At 40.2% G+C, this 17,454-nt stretch overlaps 1 protein-coding gene across 2 annotated transcripts in view; it reads left to right on the top strand.

Annotated features, from left to right (window-relative positions):
- The first annotated feature begins 6,461 nt into the window (after nucleotides 1–6,461).
- Nucleotides 6,462–17,454, top strand: part of LOC311431390 (uncharacterized protein) — a 541,797-nt gene continuing 530,804 nt past the window's right edge. The window contains exons 1-2 of one of the 2 annotated variants that reach the window (XR_014689390.1): nucleotides 6,462–6,667; nucleotides 9,133–9,439. Coding sequence is in view for 1 of the 2 variants with exons in the window: in XM_084508852.1 (XP_084364978.1) it covers nucleotides 9,376–9,439 (64 nt within the window). In the remaining variant the exon portion in view is untranslated. Of the gene's footprint in view, nucleotides 6,668–6,924; nucleotides 7,129–9,132; nucleotides 9,440–17,454 lie in introns of those variants that run through there. The other variant, XM_084508852.1, reaches the window with a different exon arrangement.

The raw sequence follows: 17,454 nt of genomic DNA, 5'->3' as shown, positions 1-17,454 counted from the left end.
TTATTAAGCTACAAACTAGTATTTGATATGATAACAAAGCCCTCTTAAACTAGTCCAAGATTGTAAGTAGGACTAAAATTCTTTTCCTGGTGTTGTAGTGTACATTTTCTGTATGTATGAAGACAAGGCTTTTACTGTCTGACTTTCATGACTATTCAGCTGGTCGCTCAGATTTATAAACCTAAGAGATCATGTTGAGTAAGACTCTAGTCCAGTGCATTTGCTAGTACTGTGGGGGCGATTTCTCAAGAGAAGCTATTAATTAGAAGGGCTGATGTTTTCATCAGCCAGAAAGGATAAAATAATCAACTAAATCAGTTTAAAACCAACTTGAATTAACTTGAATATTGTCTGAAGGTGAGAATGATGGATATTAAGAACAATATATTCAGAACATTAATCTTAAATATTCAGAACTGCCATTTTTTCTAACAATTTTGAAGGTGTATATATATTAGTCCAGATGCGGTGTCTCATTGTTATAGCTATGTTTAAACTTAATGTCTCAGATTAAAATTTTCAGGAGGTAAGAAGCCCAAGATAATGTTTTAAAACTTTAAGGAGGAAGAAAATAAGGCTGAAACCAGAACTCTCCAAATTTAATCTTATTTTGACTATGATAGTCTTCTATTTGAGTAGTACTTGTAATTGTTTAAGTAGTAAGTGGGAACACAAATATGGAAAAGTAATCATTTTGTCCTTGTCCATTAAGAATAACATAAGGTAGGCCTACCTATTTGTTCAACTTGCAATGGATCTTGTGTTCTTCACATTAATTCTTTGGGAGGAATATCAACTGCATTAGCAAACATCACATAAGGTCATATTGCTGAATCAAACCCTTATTTGAATGTTTGGGGATTATCTACTTTTATAGGAATTCTTGGGTTTCTGCAATATCTATTAGAAGAATCTTACGCTAATGTGGGCAAAAACTGTTAAAATGGTACAAGGTGTGCCACTGCCAAAAAAAAAAAAAAAAAGAAGGGAGAAATGGGATTAAAAATAAAAAGAAGAAATAAAGGAATGTTCTGGTTTACATATGTGTGTGTATATATATATATAAAAATATATATATATATTTATGTATATATATATATTTATATATTATTTTATTTATATATATATATTTATATATTTATATATTTATGTATATATATATATATATATATGTATAAAGGTTATATTAGCAGAGTCTCTGAGCTAAGACTTCCCTTAGCTTGATCAAGATGGACCCTGGAAAAGATCAGAGCAGATTTCACTACCTTTTCTCTGGCTTAGGGAAAACAGAATGAAAATATAGATGGTTGAGAATTAATTACAAATTCTAATCTCTTTTATTTTTAGAGTGTGGATGTTGTGAACAAACTTTAGGTGATTCAGAAGAACGTAGTGTTGGAAAGCTCATGTTTTTCTAACCCTCTTGGAATAATACTCTTTTTTTAAGCAAATGTTTCCAACATATGCATTTCCAAAACAAACATCCTATGAATTTGCTGAGTATGTGTCTCCAGATGAGAATATATATCTGTGCCAAAACAATTCTTTCATTTTCAGGCATGTCTGTCTTGGTCTTTACATTTACAGGAGCAGATTGACCTAATGATTTGATTAATGCTTTTAAAAAAGTGACTAATCGTGGAATCAGTGTCTGCATATAGAAGAATAAAACAGAAGGGGAAACACAAAACTGCTAGGACAGCAAAACATAAAAGGTTCTTTGAAACATCTGGTAAGGCTACCCTTTGTCCATCTTCTGTTACATTGTTCATATCCACGGCAACTTCAATATTCAAATTTCACTCATAATTGAGTGAAAATGTTCAGATGCTTTTGAAGGATGAGTAGGGGAATAGGGTTAAACAACACTAAATAACTTTTTAATGCATTTTTTTTCCTCACAGTAACAGGAAAAAATGTAGCTGATGTATGCTAACTTTTCTGAGAGTTCCCTCCTGAAATTTGTCATCTCCTCTGTGGTGCCTACTAAAACAGAAGTAACTGAAACCTCCTCCTGGAGCACTCTGTGGCAGTGGTTGAATAGATCTTGCTCAACCTGGATTCTTCTACACAGCCAGGAACAAAAATCAGAAGGGAATTACATTGGTCTTCAAAACCCAGGTCTTGAAAAATGCAGGTAACTGAACACTGGCAGTTTAGTCTGGAGAAGTCTGCAGGTGAGATGCTTTTGGACTCCCCACATTTCCAGCAGAATGGAACATACAAAAGAAGTCAACAACACATATGTAGGACTGGTAACTGGAGTGGGACAAGAAAGGTACCATCAGTGACTTTCTGCTGCAGTGTGCTCTCCTTTGCATTGATCTGGATAGTAGGTGCTTAGAGCATCTGTATGAAATCTGGGGTTTGGAGGAGTCAGTCTTCACACTACTGCTGTGGCACTGATGCATGCTTCAAAATGACCATTAGCATGGCAACCAAACATTAAATGCCTGTCACAGCCCAAAAGACCACTCTGCTGGTGAATGTCTGGCAATTATGTATTTTCTTGGTAAATGTAATGGAACCTAAACAACTTAATGTAAGTAATCCCTCAAAGAGATTAAAACAATCCTGTAATTGTATTATCTCTGCAGGAAGGCATCCTGTTCTGCGCAGCCAGTTCTGCTTTCAAGCACCCATTTATAAAATTAGCTCTACGCTAATTTAATGTGGTGGTGAGACATAAAAAAAATAAAAATAATAAATAATAAAAAAAAAACAACTAGAAGTTAAAGCCAATCAAATTTTGATTTAAAGTATAGCACGGCTTTTGTTGTAGGTCTTTTGTTAAAGGTTGTAGCTGACCCACTTCTTAAGGGAAGTGCTTGACTATATAATATCACTTAACATTTTAGCAGAATGGGAAACCTTTCTGCAAGTTAGGCTTCAGAAGACTATGGCCTACTAGGATAAATACAGGTGAAACTGGGTTACATTCTTAGTCCAGTTATATAAAAGGTCAAGCTAGACGATTTAATGACCCTTTCTGATCTTAAAAATCATGAATGTATGTCCAGTGAGTGAATTCCACTGAAGCTTTCTCCTCCAGGAGGGCTGGGAAGCAGAATGGGAAGTCATACAGAGAGAAAGGTCATATATCTGAGACTGGTTGAGCAGTGATCAAGGATATAAAAACTAAGCATTAGGTAGTTTAGGCCTCTTGTCTCCATTAGTTGGGATCAGGAAAGACGAGATCACTGCCCTCTGGAAACGTTTGAATGTTGGCATGCTATGGGCAACTTCCTCACCGTTGTGACTTCAAAGCAGACACCAGCATGTGGAGCTCTCAGTAGATCTGAACTTGGCCACTGCTGTAGCGAAACTTGCATACAAAGACAAAAGAAGAGTTAAAGATGAAAAAATGATATGTAACAATCATTATTTTTACCTTTAGTTCTCCTTGAGTTTAAACCTGTGTCAGGGTCAGGTTTTCCATTGTTTAAAAAGGGCAAATGTCAGGCAAAATGTAGTGTTGTAATCTATGTCAGTCTGCTTGCTTTTTTTTTTTTTTTTTTTTTTTTTTTTTTTTCACATTGGCACAACATTGGTAATTGATCCCCATAATTTTCCAAACATTCCAAGACTTATTAAACTGAACATTACTGTGACATAAATTTCTTCACCCAGATATTTTCTAATGCAAGGCATCTGGGGCTAAGGATTTAATGTTTATTAGAACTAGGTGCTTCCTAAAAGTTTTCCAGTTGCTAGCAGACCAAAGAGTAGGTCATATTCCAAACAGAACATTCGTCTTTCTATTTACAGAATACAAATATCAATAGTAGTACATTTTGTCTAATAATTGAAAATGTTACTGTTTCTACTGACAAGCCCATGAGCGTTGTTAGAAGACAGATGCTTTATTCCTCACTTACTGTAAAATTATTTGAAATCCATCCATTCCAGATGTGGATTTTTCTGTATTTTTTTTCCCATAATTTTCTACACTCTAGAATTTCTATTTCACATGTATTATCATCAGTTGTTCCTTTTTCCTTGCTTCTTACGTATTCCTTTTTAATATTTAATGCTTGCCTTTACCTAGCCAATGAACCACAAAGGGGTTTTAACCGTTTTATTGTCTTGACTGCAGATGGCCAGTTTTCCACCAAATAAATTCTTCTATAAAAAATGTTTTGTTGAAAAAAACATTTTTTTTTTAATTATTTTTTTTCCCTTGTCCTTTCTCAATTAGCTCTTTAGCTACATATCAGCTGTGACTATATTCTGTTTGTGCATATTGAATGCAATCAAGTCATGATTATGGGACCCTAGGCAACCAGTGGCTTCTGGTCCAATGATTAGTTAATCTTTATCCCCCATAATGATGTAAAAAGGTAGAGTCATATCCTGTTTAAATACAGTTTGTACTAGAAAATTACAATATGTGATTTATTTATTTGGAATGAAACTTTTGCCCTAAAACTTCCAATGGCAAGAGAAATCAGCTTGCAACTGTTGTCACACATTCTCAGCAAGTGGTACCTTTACACAAGATGTCTTGGATAAAAAGACAAAATCACAATCCCATGAAAACAGGAGTTGCTTCTGCAATTCATGCTTTTCCAGAAAATGCTGCTCAGTGTAGTCCCTTTTAAGGTGTTTGCTGGTTACGCAACAATCCAGCTGTCCACTGGATTTGGAGTGATCTAAGAAAGAGACCCAGAAATATGCATAGGTAGAACTGGTCTTCAACATACTGTCTGGAGATCAATGATCATTACTGAAAGTGCGCATGTGAAAAACAGAGAAAATAAGAATGGAAGTAATGGAAGGGCTACAGTGAAATCAATAATCCTCTTCCACCCATAAAACCAAAGGATTAAAAAAACAAACAAACAAACAAACACTAATGTGTGGACCTGAAACAAACAAACAAACCACCACCACCAAGAACAAAAATGAATAAAAGAAGGATGGAATTTAGTATAGGTGTAGAGAATAAAAATCTAGGATTGGTGACAGTCAGAAATGGAGGGAAAGTTGAAACGGTCTGTAGAAAATAATTTAGGAGGAAGTTATAAAAGCGTTGTGATAGTTGCTCCAGAAGTACGTTGCTGAATAGAAAAGTAAATTGAAAGGAATTGTAATGGAGAATGGATGCCATTCTTTCACCCATGTGGCAAGCATGCCATATGCCTGGTGTTACCCTGTGTTACATGCTATCATTTCAGGTACATCAGCAAGCTAGAAGGAAAAGCAACAGCAAAGTGCGTTGCTGCAGAACACGGGAAGATAGAGGAGAACAGCACACATGGTACATTGATTGCATGCAGCCTGGGGTAGCACAGTGGCTACAGCTGGTGCCTGGGTGGGTGTGAAGGAAACTGCCCACTGCAAGGATGGCCTGAGTGAAACTGGGCTGGGAAGTTGTTTGGGCAAGGAGAAAGGAGCTGGGGGCAGTTTCTCTGGGGCAGGAAGATAAAAGGTTTGATCCTGGGAGGGGAGTTATAAAGCATTATGAAGAACAAGGCTTTGAGGTTGACTGTATTGGGTAGGGGTGAAGGGTTTGAATGAAAACTGAAAAACTAGGGAGAAAAGGAGCTGGAAGAAGGACTAGGTGGGTTGCTAGCACAAGATTAGAATGAACTGAAGGGAGAGGAAGGGATGCAGATGAGCAAGGGGAGTAGGAGGTGTCAACAGGATAAATAGTTTTGCCTCGCTGTGCCCTTCCCATTCTGTTTTCCCCTCCTTTAAAGAACACATCTCAAGATCATCCTCTGTTTTCCAACTTTGACAAACCAAGCCCTGCCGTGATGGGTGTGTGCTGCCGTTAATTACCAATTCCCGGGCACTTCCTCAAGCTTTCTTTTGTTTTTAAGAAAAAAGAAAAGAAAAGAAAAAAAAATAAAAGCGAGCTGTCCGTGGGGCATCTTTCAGGCCTGGCCAGCCTGGTCTGAGGGATGGGGGCTACGGGCGGGGGGCGTATGGGGGGCGCATGGGGGGTACACCCAGCCCGTGCGCCAGACAAAGGGCGCCCCCCTCCCCCCCCCCAGCAGCACGGCCCTGTGCCCCGGCCCGGGGGCGAGGAGGAGGAGGAAGGTGGCTGGCAACCTCCCCCCGACGTGAGGTGCCTTGCCTCTCCGCACCGCGCTGCTTTTGTCTCGGGGCCAGCCCGCCCCGCCTCGCCAAACTTTCGGGGGGACCCCGACGGCTGTCGGTGGGGTGGTCCCGTGGGGGAGGCGTCGTCGGGGCGGCCGGGGGCAGGTGAAGGGCCGCGGGCAGCCCCTTCATCCCCTCCGGGCTCTTTGGGACGGATGCGGTCGGCCCCGGCTCTGCGCAACAGGTAGGGATGCCAGGGGCTGGCCGCGGCGGCGGTGGCACGGAGCCGCCGACGGGAGGTATTCTTTTATTTGTTTGTTTGTTTTTTTTTGGTGTGTTACGATCTCGGGAAAAGTACAAAGGAGAGGGAGGAGGAGAAGCAACGGTCTTCCCAAATTCCCCTTTAGTTGTTTATTTATGTACTTCCCGTGTCCATGCAGAAAGGGTTCGTTTCGCAACTCCGGAGGTTTTCTTTCTCCTTTTTTTCTTTCTTTCCTTTTTTAAAAAACTTATTTTCCTTTACGTCCTGCATTGCCCGTCTCATTCCGGGAGATCAAACTGACCGAAACCAGCTACCCAGAGCCTCGTCCTCACTGACAGTCGGGGGAATCCAAACAAAGAGGTGCATCTACCGGAAATAATGATTTGAGAGATGTTTCTCCCCCTTCCCACCCCCCCGCCCTCCCGCCTTGAATTAGTACTATTATTTATTTATTTATTTTTCTTTCGGGGAGGTTCGGTTGGAGGGAAGTTTTGCGCCGCAGACGGGGCCGGGGCTGCTGCGGGCTGGATGGGGAGGGCGGCACGTTGCGGGGGGGCGCGGGCAGTGCGGGACCCCGCCGGGGGTGGGGGGGGTGGACCGGGCGGGGACCTGCCGCCGCTGCCGGCTCTTTGTCTGCTCGGGCAACTTGAACAAAAGGCGAAACTCGGATGAACTCTCTCCATCTCGCCCTCTCCTCGCCCGGGTTATCTCAGCTGCGGCAACTTTAAGCCGGCGAGATTGCCCCAACTTTCCCGTAGCTCCCTAACAGCGGGCAGCCCCCCTTTCAGGCTCCTCAGGCAGCACTTTGAGGACAGGCGAAGGTAGGTTTTGTCTCGGGGCTCATTGTTCTCTCCGTGCTCCCTCATCCCCCTCCACCCGCAAGCCGCGCTCCGGCTGGGGCGTGCGAGGAGCGGGGCTGCGGCCGGGGGGCTCTTTGTGCCTCGGGGCACTCGCAGGTACAGCTCGGGGGGTGCCGACCTTGTCGTCGTCCCCCCCCCGTCCCCGCAGGCGCTCCTGTATTCTTTTAATACTTTTTGAATTTCTTTCTGGGCTGGGGGGCGTTTTGGAAGAGCTGGTGGAAAGGAAAGCTGAGGAGGGGAAAAACTTCTCGGAGCCCGGGGGCTCCGCTGGGTCCCGGGGGGCCCGGGGGGGTCCCGCTGCCGCTGAGCGCCCGGCCCCGGGAGCACCCGGCCAGGCTGGGGGGGTCGCGTTATGAGGGGGGCTTCGTTCTTCTCAGTGCCTTCCTGGTGGTGGGGGGACAGGAGTAGAGTCGGGCCCGTCCCTGCCTGTCTCCTCTTGCGCAGCACGGTTTGTTTCATCCCTCCCAAAAAGTTTCGTCGCCTTGGGTTTTGTTCCGCTCTTTCTGGTGTTCGCGCTCTCCAGGCAAAGCGTCGCAACTTTCTGAAAACTTGCTCGTGGTCTTTTGGCTTTCCTTGGTTCTCTTGTTCTCCCATGTACCTTCTTTACAGTTAGTTTAGTGTATTCTTATTTCCCTGTCGATTTTTCTGTGCTATGTAACAACTGCCACTTTTCCTCATTTTTCATCCTAGCCATTACTTTCCTGGGCTGTTTTGTTTCCCTTCGTTGCCCATTTTCCCTCTCCCTCCTCAGATCTCTCAGAATTTCTTAACTCTCTACTTTTCCAGCTTTCCCTGTTGTCACACATTCTTCTTTCCTGGTCTTTTCCACCTATTCTTCTACCTATATGCCTACTTGCATTTTCCATAAAAGTTGTCTTTTGCCTGGATCTTTCATTTCACATGTCCTCAACTGCATGCTTAGATATGCTAAGGCTTCCCCTGATGTCAAACAAAGATCAAAGTTTCTTTTCATTCCCTCTTCCAAAACTAATTCTTCTGTGGTCTGCTATACACGCATGCTACTCAGTTACATGGACAGAACTTCTAACAAAAATTCTTGAGCATCCACTGCTATTCACCTTCTGCTTTCCTCTAGTCTTTACCTCTGTCCACACTCACCCTTCAGTCTCTTAAAAGTTTCTCATTCCTCTCCCTTGTCCTTGACTTGGAAGCTTGTGCTCTTCCTCACTCCAGCTTGGCAGACTCAATGCTGTTTTTCATATTGTTATTCCCTCCTGTGCAGAGTACTCAAGCTTTTCTCTCCTTTCCTCATACTCCCCTTGCCAACCTAAGTAAAAAGTTGCTGTTGGTACTCCTGAACGGATGACAGAGGAGGAGTACTGGCATAGGCAGGCACAGCTTCGGTTGCTTTGGCTTGTTCCTTGCTGGGTCAAGTGTCAGCAGCGGAGCTTGCTGCCAGAGCCCCAGTGATGCTCACTCTGCTGCTGGGTGGAGGGACATTGAGCAGGGGCTAGAGGGGGAAGAAAGATCTCTGTAAACAATGTCATTACTTCTTCCCTCCACCATCCTGATGCAATTCTGTTCAGAGGATTGGCAAGCTTTGTTTTTGCTTCTTGCGGCTTTTTTCGTAGATTCATTCTTTTTGTACGTTTTGAAATACCTGCCAGGGCAGGTGAAGAGCCTTTATGTTCCATCCTTTCTTGGCACTTTGGTGCTTTCTGTGTTGTAAGACTGTACAATGTATAGAGAAATATGAAAGTCCTTTTCCTAAAACATTGGAAGTACAAAACCGACAGCATCCAGTTTGCATATTCTGTTACACTCTAGTCTGGAGATGTTTTTAAAGTGAAACACCGTCACAGGGCTTTGAGCTCAGTATGTGTCTATATCTGTGAAGAAATACGTGTTTGAAAGTATTCCGAAGAATGTAGCTTCATGTTAGTCCCTGGGTGGTGTGGCAGAGTTACTGTGCTGAACTAAAACTTCTTCCTCTTACTCAAACAGGTCAAAACATGGTCGTCGGGAAAATGGGATGCTTGCCAAAATTGTCGGTCTGTGCTAGGTGCCATGCTGTGTTGTCCTTGGAATGGTGGAATACAACTTGGGTCTCCTTGGGGATGGCTGACGTGGCACAAACTGTACCACGCAACTACCGAATGCGTTCACCTTTTGGATATGTATGTAAGTTAGTGGGCTACTGGAAGAAGATGAAGAATCTCTTGCAGAAAAGTGAGGATATGGTAGAAAATGCTGCTGCAAACCATTTGGATTATATTGCCATCTGACATTGAGGTCCTGCAGCTAACAGAAGGTATGCTTCTCCCTGACTGTTGCAAAAATACTGGCTTATACATCAAAATACGAAGTGCGTTATCTTAATTTTAAACAAACATGCTTTTTAACTTTTTTTTTTTTTTTTTTTTTTTTTTTTGTCTTTGCCTTTGTGCTGAAGCCTACCAATAGTTTTGAGTTGTGTAATCTGACACAAATGCCTTCCTAATGGCTTGGCGATGTGTATATCTTAAATGTAAAGGGAAAAAATGAATGTGGCAATATTTTGTTTTCAGAGTTAACTGATATTTTCAAGGTAATAACTTCGTTGCGTTGGGTCTAGGAGTACTTAGCAGCTCTTGAGAAAATCAGACTAATTAACTCCTCTTAAAAGTAAGTTAGAAACAGTTTAAACAAAGCATTTTCTACAATTGCGTTCTTCCAAATAGCCTACTTCATTTAAAGGTGTCTTAGTATTTTGAGTTGAACTCAGGAAAACAACCTGCTACTTTCTGACGGCTCTTCCAAATAGTGACAAAATGTTTTATGGATAATTCAGGTGTGAGAAATAGAAGGATTTCCCTTCAAATTACAGGAATCATTTTGTTTAATATGTTTTTAAAGTATCAATTTAAATGACTTTTGCAGACTGTTTGCATCTCAGATGTTCTAGTGCTGTGAAAGTCTCTGCGTTGAAAACGTTATTATATGAGATAACTGATGTACAAAATAGAAATAAAAGCAGAGAGAACAAGCTGTTAAAGAGTTATTATTGAATTATTCACTGAATTATTGATGAATCTAGATTAAGTGTTAATCCAACAATGAGGAAATCATTGAGCCCCTTAGTGAACTATTGAAATCACAGAGCGAATATTAAAATGATTTAAAATCTGATCTTTTAAACTTGCTTTGTGTACTTCTTATGTATAACCAAAAATGAATGACATGAAAATTGTTGCTTTTGCTGTGTATTTCTACTCATCTGATTGCTTGAAGTCTAGCCAATATGTAGGGCAGACAAGTATTTGTAATCTTAAGAAAAGTGCTGAGCTGGCTGGCCTACTTTGGAGCAAAATAGAAATCTGAACAAATAATCACTTGTTATCCTTTCCAGTTGTAAATAGAGATACAAGAGACAATAAATAGAGTACTAATTTCCTGGTTCTGACTTTTTAAATCAAGACCTACTCTTAATTTTCTTGATTATTAAGGATAATCTTTCTGTTACTAAAAGCAATTAATGTACTTTTATTAAATTAAATTAAGATTTGATTCTTAATATTGTTCTGTGTTGTTAATTTTTGAACTTTGCATGACTTAAGTTAGCCTTATGGAAGTCTTTAATCTGAAGTCTCAGAAAAGGAAAGTCCTATGCTGTTGGTGGAAAGGGGAAAAGAAGAGTAAAAAATGGATTGTGCTGGATGGAAGTATTTAGAGTTGCTATCTAGCATCATCTTAGAAAAGAAGTCAAGTCATTACATTTCTGCATTTAATTCTGTATTTAATGGGAACCAAAACTGTGATTTTGTTGTTGTTGTTGTTGCTTTCTGTGTGGATTCTCCTTATTCAGTTTCTTATGCATCTGTATCTCTTTTTAAAACCTAATCTGGAAGTGGTTATTCTTTGTAACAGAAAAAATACACTTCATTTATCTGTAAGAAAACCATTCATTTTCATCAACACTAAAATCTGAAATAAATTTTTACCTAAAGTTAATGTAAATAAGGACAAGCATTTATCTTAGTTTAATTTGAGAGTTTAAGTAGATTGAATGCCATAGGTTTCATGAAATATTTTGCAAATTATTAGATATATTTGTTTTTGTTTATACCTGGAATATTTCAGACAATGATAACTTAGTGACAGTATAGAGAGGAAGAATACAATTTATCTGTCTTCCAATTACTTTGGACTACTTCCCATAAAACAAAATGAAGTATTCTCATATTCTGAGATAAGATCAGAGGGGAAAGAGAAAGTATGGTCAGCTAGGAAACATCTAGCACAATAGCTGTCTACTGGGTAGGTGTGCTGTGTTGGTGAAAGGCATACTTTCTGCTGGTGCTGTAGTGTCTCCAGGCAGGGCATGCTGGAGCGTTCCTGTACCTTTTTCCTGGGAGCAATCCTAGCAAAAGAGGCAGTAGGTTTGCAGGTAAGGAGAGAGATAGAGGCTCAGTGCTGTGGTGAAGGAGCATCATCCTGGGAAGAGTGATGGGGAGAAACTTCCCTAAAAGAGGCAGGAATCAGCCCTACTTTCTCCAGTGGAAGCTGCTTTTGAGGAGCTTGGGAACTGCTGCAGGGGAGGAGGGCTTCAGGCATGTGAGCAGTGATGCTGTAGCTCCATAGAAGGGTGTGAAAAGGGTTGTTCTGGTGGTTTGTGGTTGCAGTCGGTCCATTGCTTGCTTTGCTTGTGGCTGTCCTAGAAGGAAGTCCTTGCAGGCATCGTGGGCTTGGGGCTGAGCTCTGAACTCCTGCTCACAGATCTACCCTGGGGTGTGTGGTAGTTAAATTGGTAGCAGAACTTTCACTAACCAAATTAAACCAACATCAGACTTTCAGAGATGCAGTTCCTCCTTTCAGCTGTGCTCTCAGTTAAGAAAGTCTTTTAGTCAGTGTAGTTTGTCATGTGAGAAAGTGTCTTACTCCATTTAGCTGAACAGGGAATAACCATGGGGATGTCTCAGGCCAACAGAGCACCCAAGGAGAAGAGATTTAGCAGGCTGCAAGAAGTGCTTGTAGTGTGTCATGGGTGGGTGAGATACAGTTTTGGAGTTGTGAGGAGTGGGCAGGAGAGAAAAGGGCAGACTCAGTAACTTCTGTATTTTTAGGCAACAGATGGAGGAGATGGTATCTAGAATATCTTCCTGCAGAAGAATCCGTAGGAAGCTAGAAAGAAAAGTGCAATAAGGACTTCATTTCAAGTTTTTGATTGTTCTTTCCCCTTAGCTGAAGTAATTTTGGGGGGAGAATGAGCTCCCGAGCTCCCAGGCGAGGTAGACATTTCCAAGACCTGCATTTGTCCTGCTGGTTCCTGTGCCAAAACATGGACAAGTATACTTTCCTAAAGGACTGCTGCCTTTCACCCTTCCACAGGGAGTCCCCAGCTCCTGACAGTGTAAAGCAAAGAAGCTTTGCCAGAGCATCCTCTGCTGCATGAGGAGGTGCAACGTGATTCTTGAGTAAAATTTTGGGAGGCAGCTTTTGAAAATATGATTGTTAGACCCTGAAAGGACCTACAAACAATCTGAGCGTTGTATAATTGTGAGGGGAATGGAAGGGGAAGCACTGACTCTGAGCTCCTCACTGGGAAGACAAGGTGGGAGCTGTGGGACCCCTCTGCTTGCAAGTGTCTGGAACAGCCTTAAAGTTTCTGTGGCTGCAGTGGAGTTATTTTAGTTTTGGCTCCAAAAAATGTTGTATGTGTATATATACATACATATATATATATGTACATGTATATACATATATATGTCTGTGTATATATATAATTTCCCCTTTACCTTAGTGCTGGTTGAATGTCATGTGTTAATCATTTAGCTTAATATAGCAAAAATCATAGTTGAAAATATGCCTTTTTTTTTTCTGCTTTCACTTGTTTTTCACCTTACAGGATAACTTGAGGTACAATACTCTTTGAAAATCAGTATAAGCATTAGAGTAAGGGTTCTTTGTTTGTGAGAGCAAGTTCCAGAAGAGAGGAAGGAATGTTGACTGAGGCTGGAGGGAGAGAGTTGCCACTTGAAATCTCTTAGTTATGGTTCTGAAATACTGCATGAGAACTTATAATGAAAAGGAAGCTTCCATACCATGTGAGATACTTTATATAAATACTATCATTTAAGTCTGGACACAGGCATATGCCTTCTGGAATACAGCATTTTTTTCTCTTGATTGTATTTATTTTATGTAGCAAGAAGCTTTCTGACTCACCAACAGATTCTATTTTGATATTATTTTTTTTGTGCACTTTCATCATCGTTGCATGAAACTTGTCACAAACTATTTATGAAGTCTGAGGTAGTCTGCTATTGCGCTTGATACCTTGACCTTTCCATGATTAAAATGCATAGACATGTTTGGGTTAGGCAGGGGGAGTTGGATAAGCTAGGGGGATTAAGAATATTTTAACACTAAATTAAATGTGGTCTTTGTGTGAGAACAGGGAGAGTACTTCCACTGAAAGTTTATAAGGCTACTGCAAGTGCAATGCCTGTATTCATATCCATGAATATTTTACATTAGTGAGGAAAATATTTAATTCTGTACAAAAAAGGAAGAAGAAAATGCTCATAACTAATATAAATGTGCATGCTTCTGTAAAAAATAACAAAAATGATTACATATGCTGTATTTTTTAATACTGAAATACTGAAAGGAAGCTAAACTTCCATACAGGGACAATATTGCCATTTTATGAAGTACATTGCATTTTGAGACATCTTAAGTGTTCATTATCAATCTTCGCTTTTTTTTTTTTTTTTTTTTTTTTTTCTTTTTCCTTAAGCCTTGTTTGTAAAGCATTTTCTCCATGAAAAGGGCTGCTTTAAGACCTGCACAGAAACATGAGTGTAGTGCTGTTCTGGATGTCATTTTTGCTTTTTCAGAGATAAGGGAGAGCAGTGAAGTAGAGCCACAAGTGTTTGTGTAGGATTCCTTGTAGGCATGGCAGGTGGATGGGGTGGTGGTGGCAATGATGAAGGCAGACATTTGTCATGAAAAGTAGAAAATGGGCAGTGTGAACAGTTCCTCTGGGTGGATAAGGATGTGATTTGATTTAGTTGTGAGCCAGCAATGGCAGGTGAGGAAAGGAAGTGGCAAGGCATCTTGAAAATGAGGGCCAGAAGCTGGTGATTGATATGGCAGAGAACAGAGAGGTGGATATTGTGGAAATGGATTAGAAGCAGTTTGTCGTAATTTATGCATCTGGAGGCTTGTGCCATCAGGGCATTTCTAATGGGAAAATGTAGTGAAATTTTTAAATGTCTGTAACAGAGGTTATAAATATTGCAGGGATCAGCAGTATTGGCTTCTTTATGGTGAATGATAAAATTGTTTCTGTTCAATGCCACACAGTGAATTAAAGTCAACATTAACACTGCATGTTTTAAATTAAGTTTACTCCAAAAGCAACTGTTATCTTGAGTTGAGGATATGAGCTAGCCTCTTCTGCCAGTTTTTGCAATGTTGTGCAAGACAGGAATTCATTTTTAGGTAAGTGGCTCAGGAATTGTATATGTTGTCTTGAGATGAACTCAGAGCTAAGATTCATTGTGGCTGGCTGCTTGTTTAATTATCTTTCAGCATTTGCAGACTGGCTTTCAGTTGGTATTTTGGGGTTGCTCTGTGAGCATGTTCTGAAAATAACAAAAGTTCTGATGGCTCCAGAATATCTAAGGAGGGACCTAGACCATGCAGCAAACATTGAGGTATGTCTAAGCAAACTGCTGCTCTTGTCTTGAGTGGCACTACACCAGGCTGTGCATTGATTTAGATCCAGAACCAAGTTAGCTGCATAATGGTGCTACTGGATTCAGTCTATTAAAAGTTGCTTCTCATTTGAGCTGGTGTATGATGTGACTTCAGCTGTGCTGGTGCTGGAGGTGATTGAGCTGGAGTAGCTCAGGTGTCTTTTTCCTGCACTGCCTTGTGGGATGTGAATATGGGCTCGGCTGTGCTTTGTAGAGGTGCTGTTGTTTAATAGCTTTGGGCTGCAAGAGTTTGAAACTGCAGAGATGTTAGAAGAAACAGCCTTGGTAAAAATTAGAATTTGCAAGACGAAGAATGTGCTTTCTCTGGGGTTTGAGTTTGCTGTATCCACAGTTTTATAATGTGACATAGGCAGCAGCTTTATTCATTCAAGCTCTTGAACTGGACCTGTGGACCATGTTTAGGAAAGGGTTCTTAGTGAAAAACAGGCACTGGGGCATGGTTCTGGTTCACAACTTCATGTATATATTGCGCTTTTTTTTTTTTTTTTTTTTAAGTGCAATGACTTTTAATCTTTTAAAGGAAGGACCAAAAGAAATATATATCTAAAATTAATAGGTTTTTCATTATCATGTAGATATGTTTTGGCTTCAGAATTTGTAAACTTTGTTTTTGTAGTCTTTAAGCAATGCAGTGCATTGTGTGGCTTTATCAGTCTAAAGCTTCACTTTTGTGTATTTTTGAAATCTGCATCCTAGATCATGAATTGGTTTATCAGATTTGTATTAACTGTCACTTCTTCTTTTCAAATAGCTTATTTTACATGGTATCAACACCTGATATTTGGATATTATCATTCTTCTCCAGAAGACTTTGATGCATGAGTATTTCTAACCTAATTTAGTTGAGGATTGGAATGCTTTATGAAAAACTTTATTTAAATTGAGAGAAAAGTTGAGTGATAATGTTTTTAAAGCAAAATGGGAATGCAGCTTGCAAAAACAAATTAGTTATCTCTGTAAAAAAATCTATATTTTCAACTCAGTTCTTCATACATCATCTATTGGCATTAGCTGGAGAAGGTTTAATGTCTCTCTCCTGCTGGAATTACAGCACTCAGGCAGTGGAGGAAAGGGGCTGTATCCTGATGTATGCTCATGACAGTGGCTCATTGTACACCTAGGCATAGGAATGAAAAGGAAGTTTTATTTTCTTCAGGGAGGGGGTGTGACTTTCTCTGTTGTCTTTAAAAGACAATTTGCCTAACATCAGTTGAGACTTGTTGTGGACCACACAGTCCATCTAGATGCAAGATTAATTAGATGCTAGCTCATTTTAAATGTTTTATATAAGGAAGGTGTTAAATATGTGTTTAAATGCATTTTAGAATAGTAGATTAAAATTACTTGTGCATTAGATGTATACATATGTGTGCACATACCCCATACACATAGCCCAAAACCAATGGTGAGGTGCCTGAGGCGGCTTCATGATGGGGACATGATTTTTTTTCCCCCTTCTGTTCGAAGCAATGTTTAATGCATTCCCAGACCCTGCTTCTATTATTTTGTGTCAGTGGCATTCTGTGCAGTGTTCCCTTTTACTTGAGTTTCTAGCTACTTGAAATACATGCCCTGTTTCAATTTACCAATCTGTTTCTTAAAGTACATCCTGTGTGCAAATCCTTATCAGACAATAGCCACTTTTCCATTATGCCTTTGAATTAGTAGTGATCAGTGGTATACTGAGAGAATACCACTGTAATTAGTTGTAAAACTCTTTATCTCAATCTCAGGCATGCTGCTAACTCCTCCCCTTCTCCTGTTTTCCCTTAAAAGACATGACTGAAGAGCAGTGAGGCATATCTGAAGCAGAGCTACGGTAAACAGTAAAAAAAAAAAAAAAAAAAAAAAGTATTTTTCAGCTGGTAATTGATCTGGCTTATTGTGTGTGTGTACACATGTATATGTACATGTATATGTTTGATAGAATAAATTGCTTTAAATTATGCACAGTGTAATATTTCAAATATTGAGAGAAGATTTATTTATTTATTTATTGGCTGATCTTGTTTTAACATTTTCTTTAAGAATTGTTCTGAGTACTACCAAAGCTGTGTGCGGAATGTTGTTTGTTGTGGACTTCATGCAGAGCAGATGGGTGTCTGAGGGAGGTAGAAAGATGTTTGCAAAGAAAGACCAGAACCATTCAGAGATTGATTTCTTCACTTTTGCAAAATGACAGAAATCAATCCACTGCTTTGACCTTGGATCATGTGTTGCTGTTGAAATAGTGGTGTGTTGTTTTCTTTTTTTTTTTTTTTTTTTTGTCCTGAACTCAGTAGCAAAAGGCAGTGAGTTAAGATACAACAGATGTGAGGGAGAGTAGGGCAGAAAAGAAGCAGAGTAAGGAATCTTTTGCAGACCTGTATGTGTAAGACTGCTGCCCAGTGTTATGCATCTTCAGTTGTGTGTTGTGTTTTTTTTTTAATTGTTGGTACGTTGTAAAACTCAGTTGGACTGTCTGTGTAAGAGCATATTCTAGACACTGAAAAATTTCTATAGCATTATTGAAAGTAAGAAAATGAAAAGCTTGTATCTGCAGAAACATTGTCATCTGTTCAGA

The sequence above is a fragment of the Aythya ferina genome (assembly GCF_964211825.1).
Source record: "Aythya ferina genome assembly, chromosome: 2".
Classification (NCBI taxonomy): Eukaryota; Metazoa; Chordata; class Aves; order Anseriformes; family Anatidae; genus Aythya; species Aythya ferina.
Note: the sequence above shows the minus strand (reverse complement) of the source record. Positions and strands in the feature narration are given on the sequence as shown.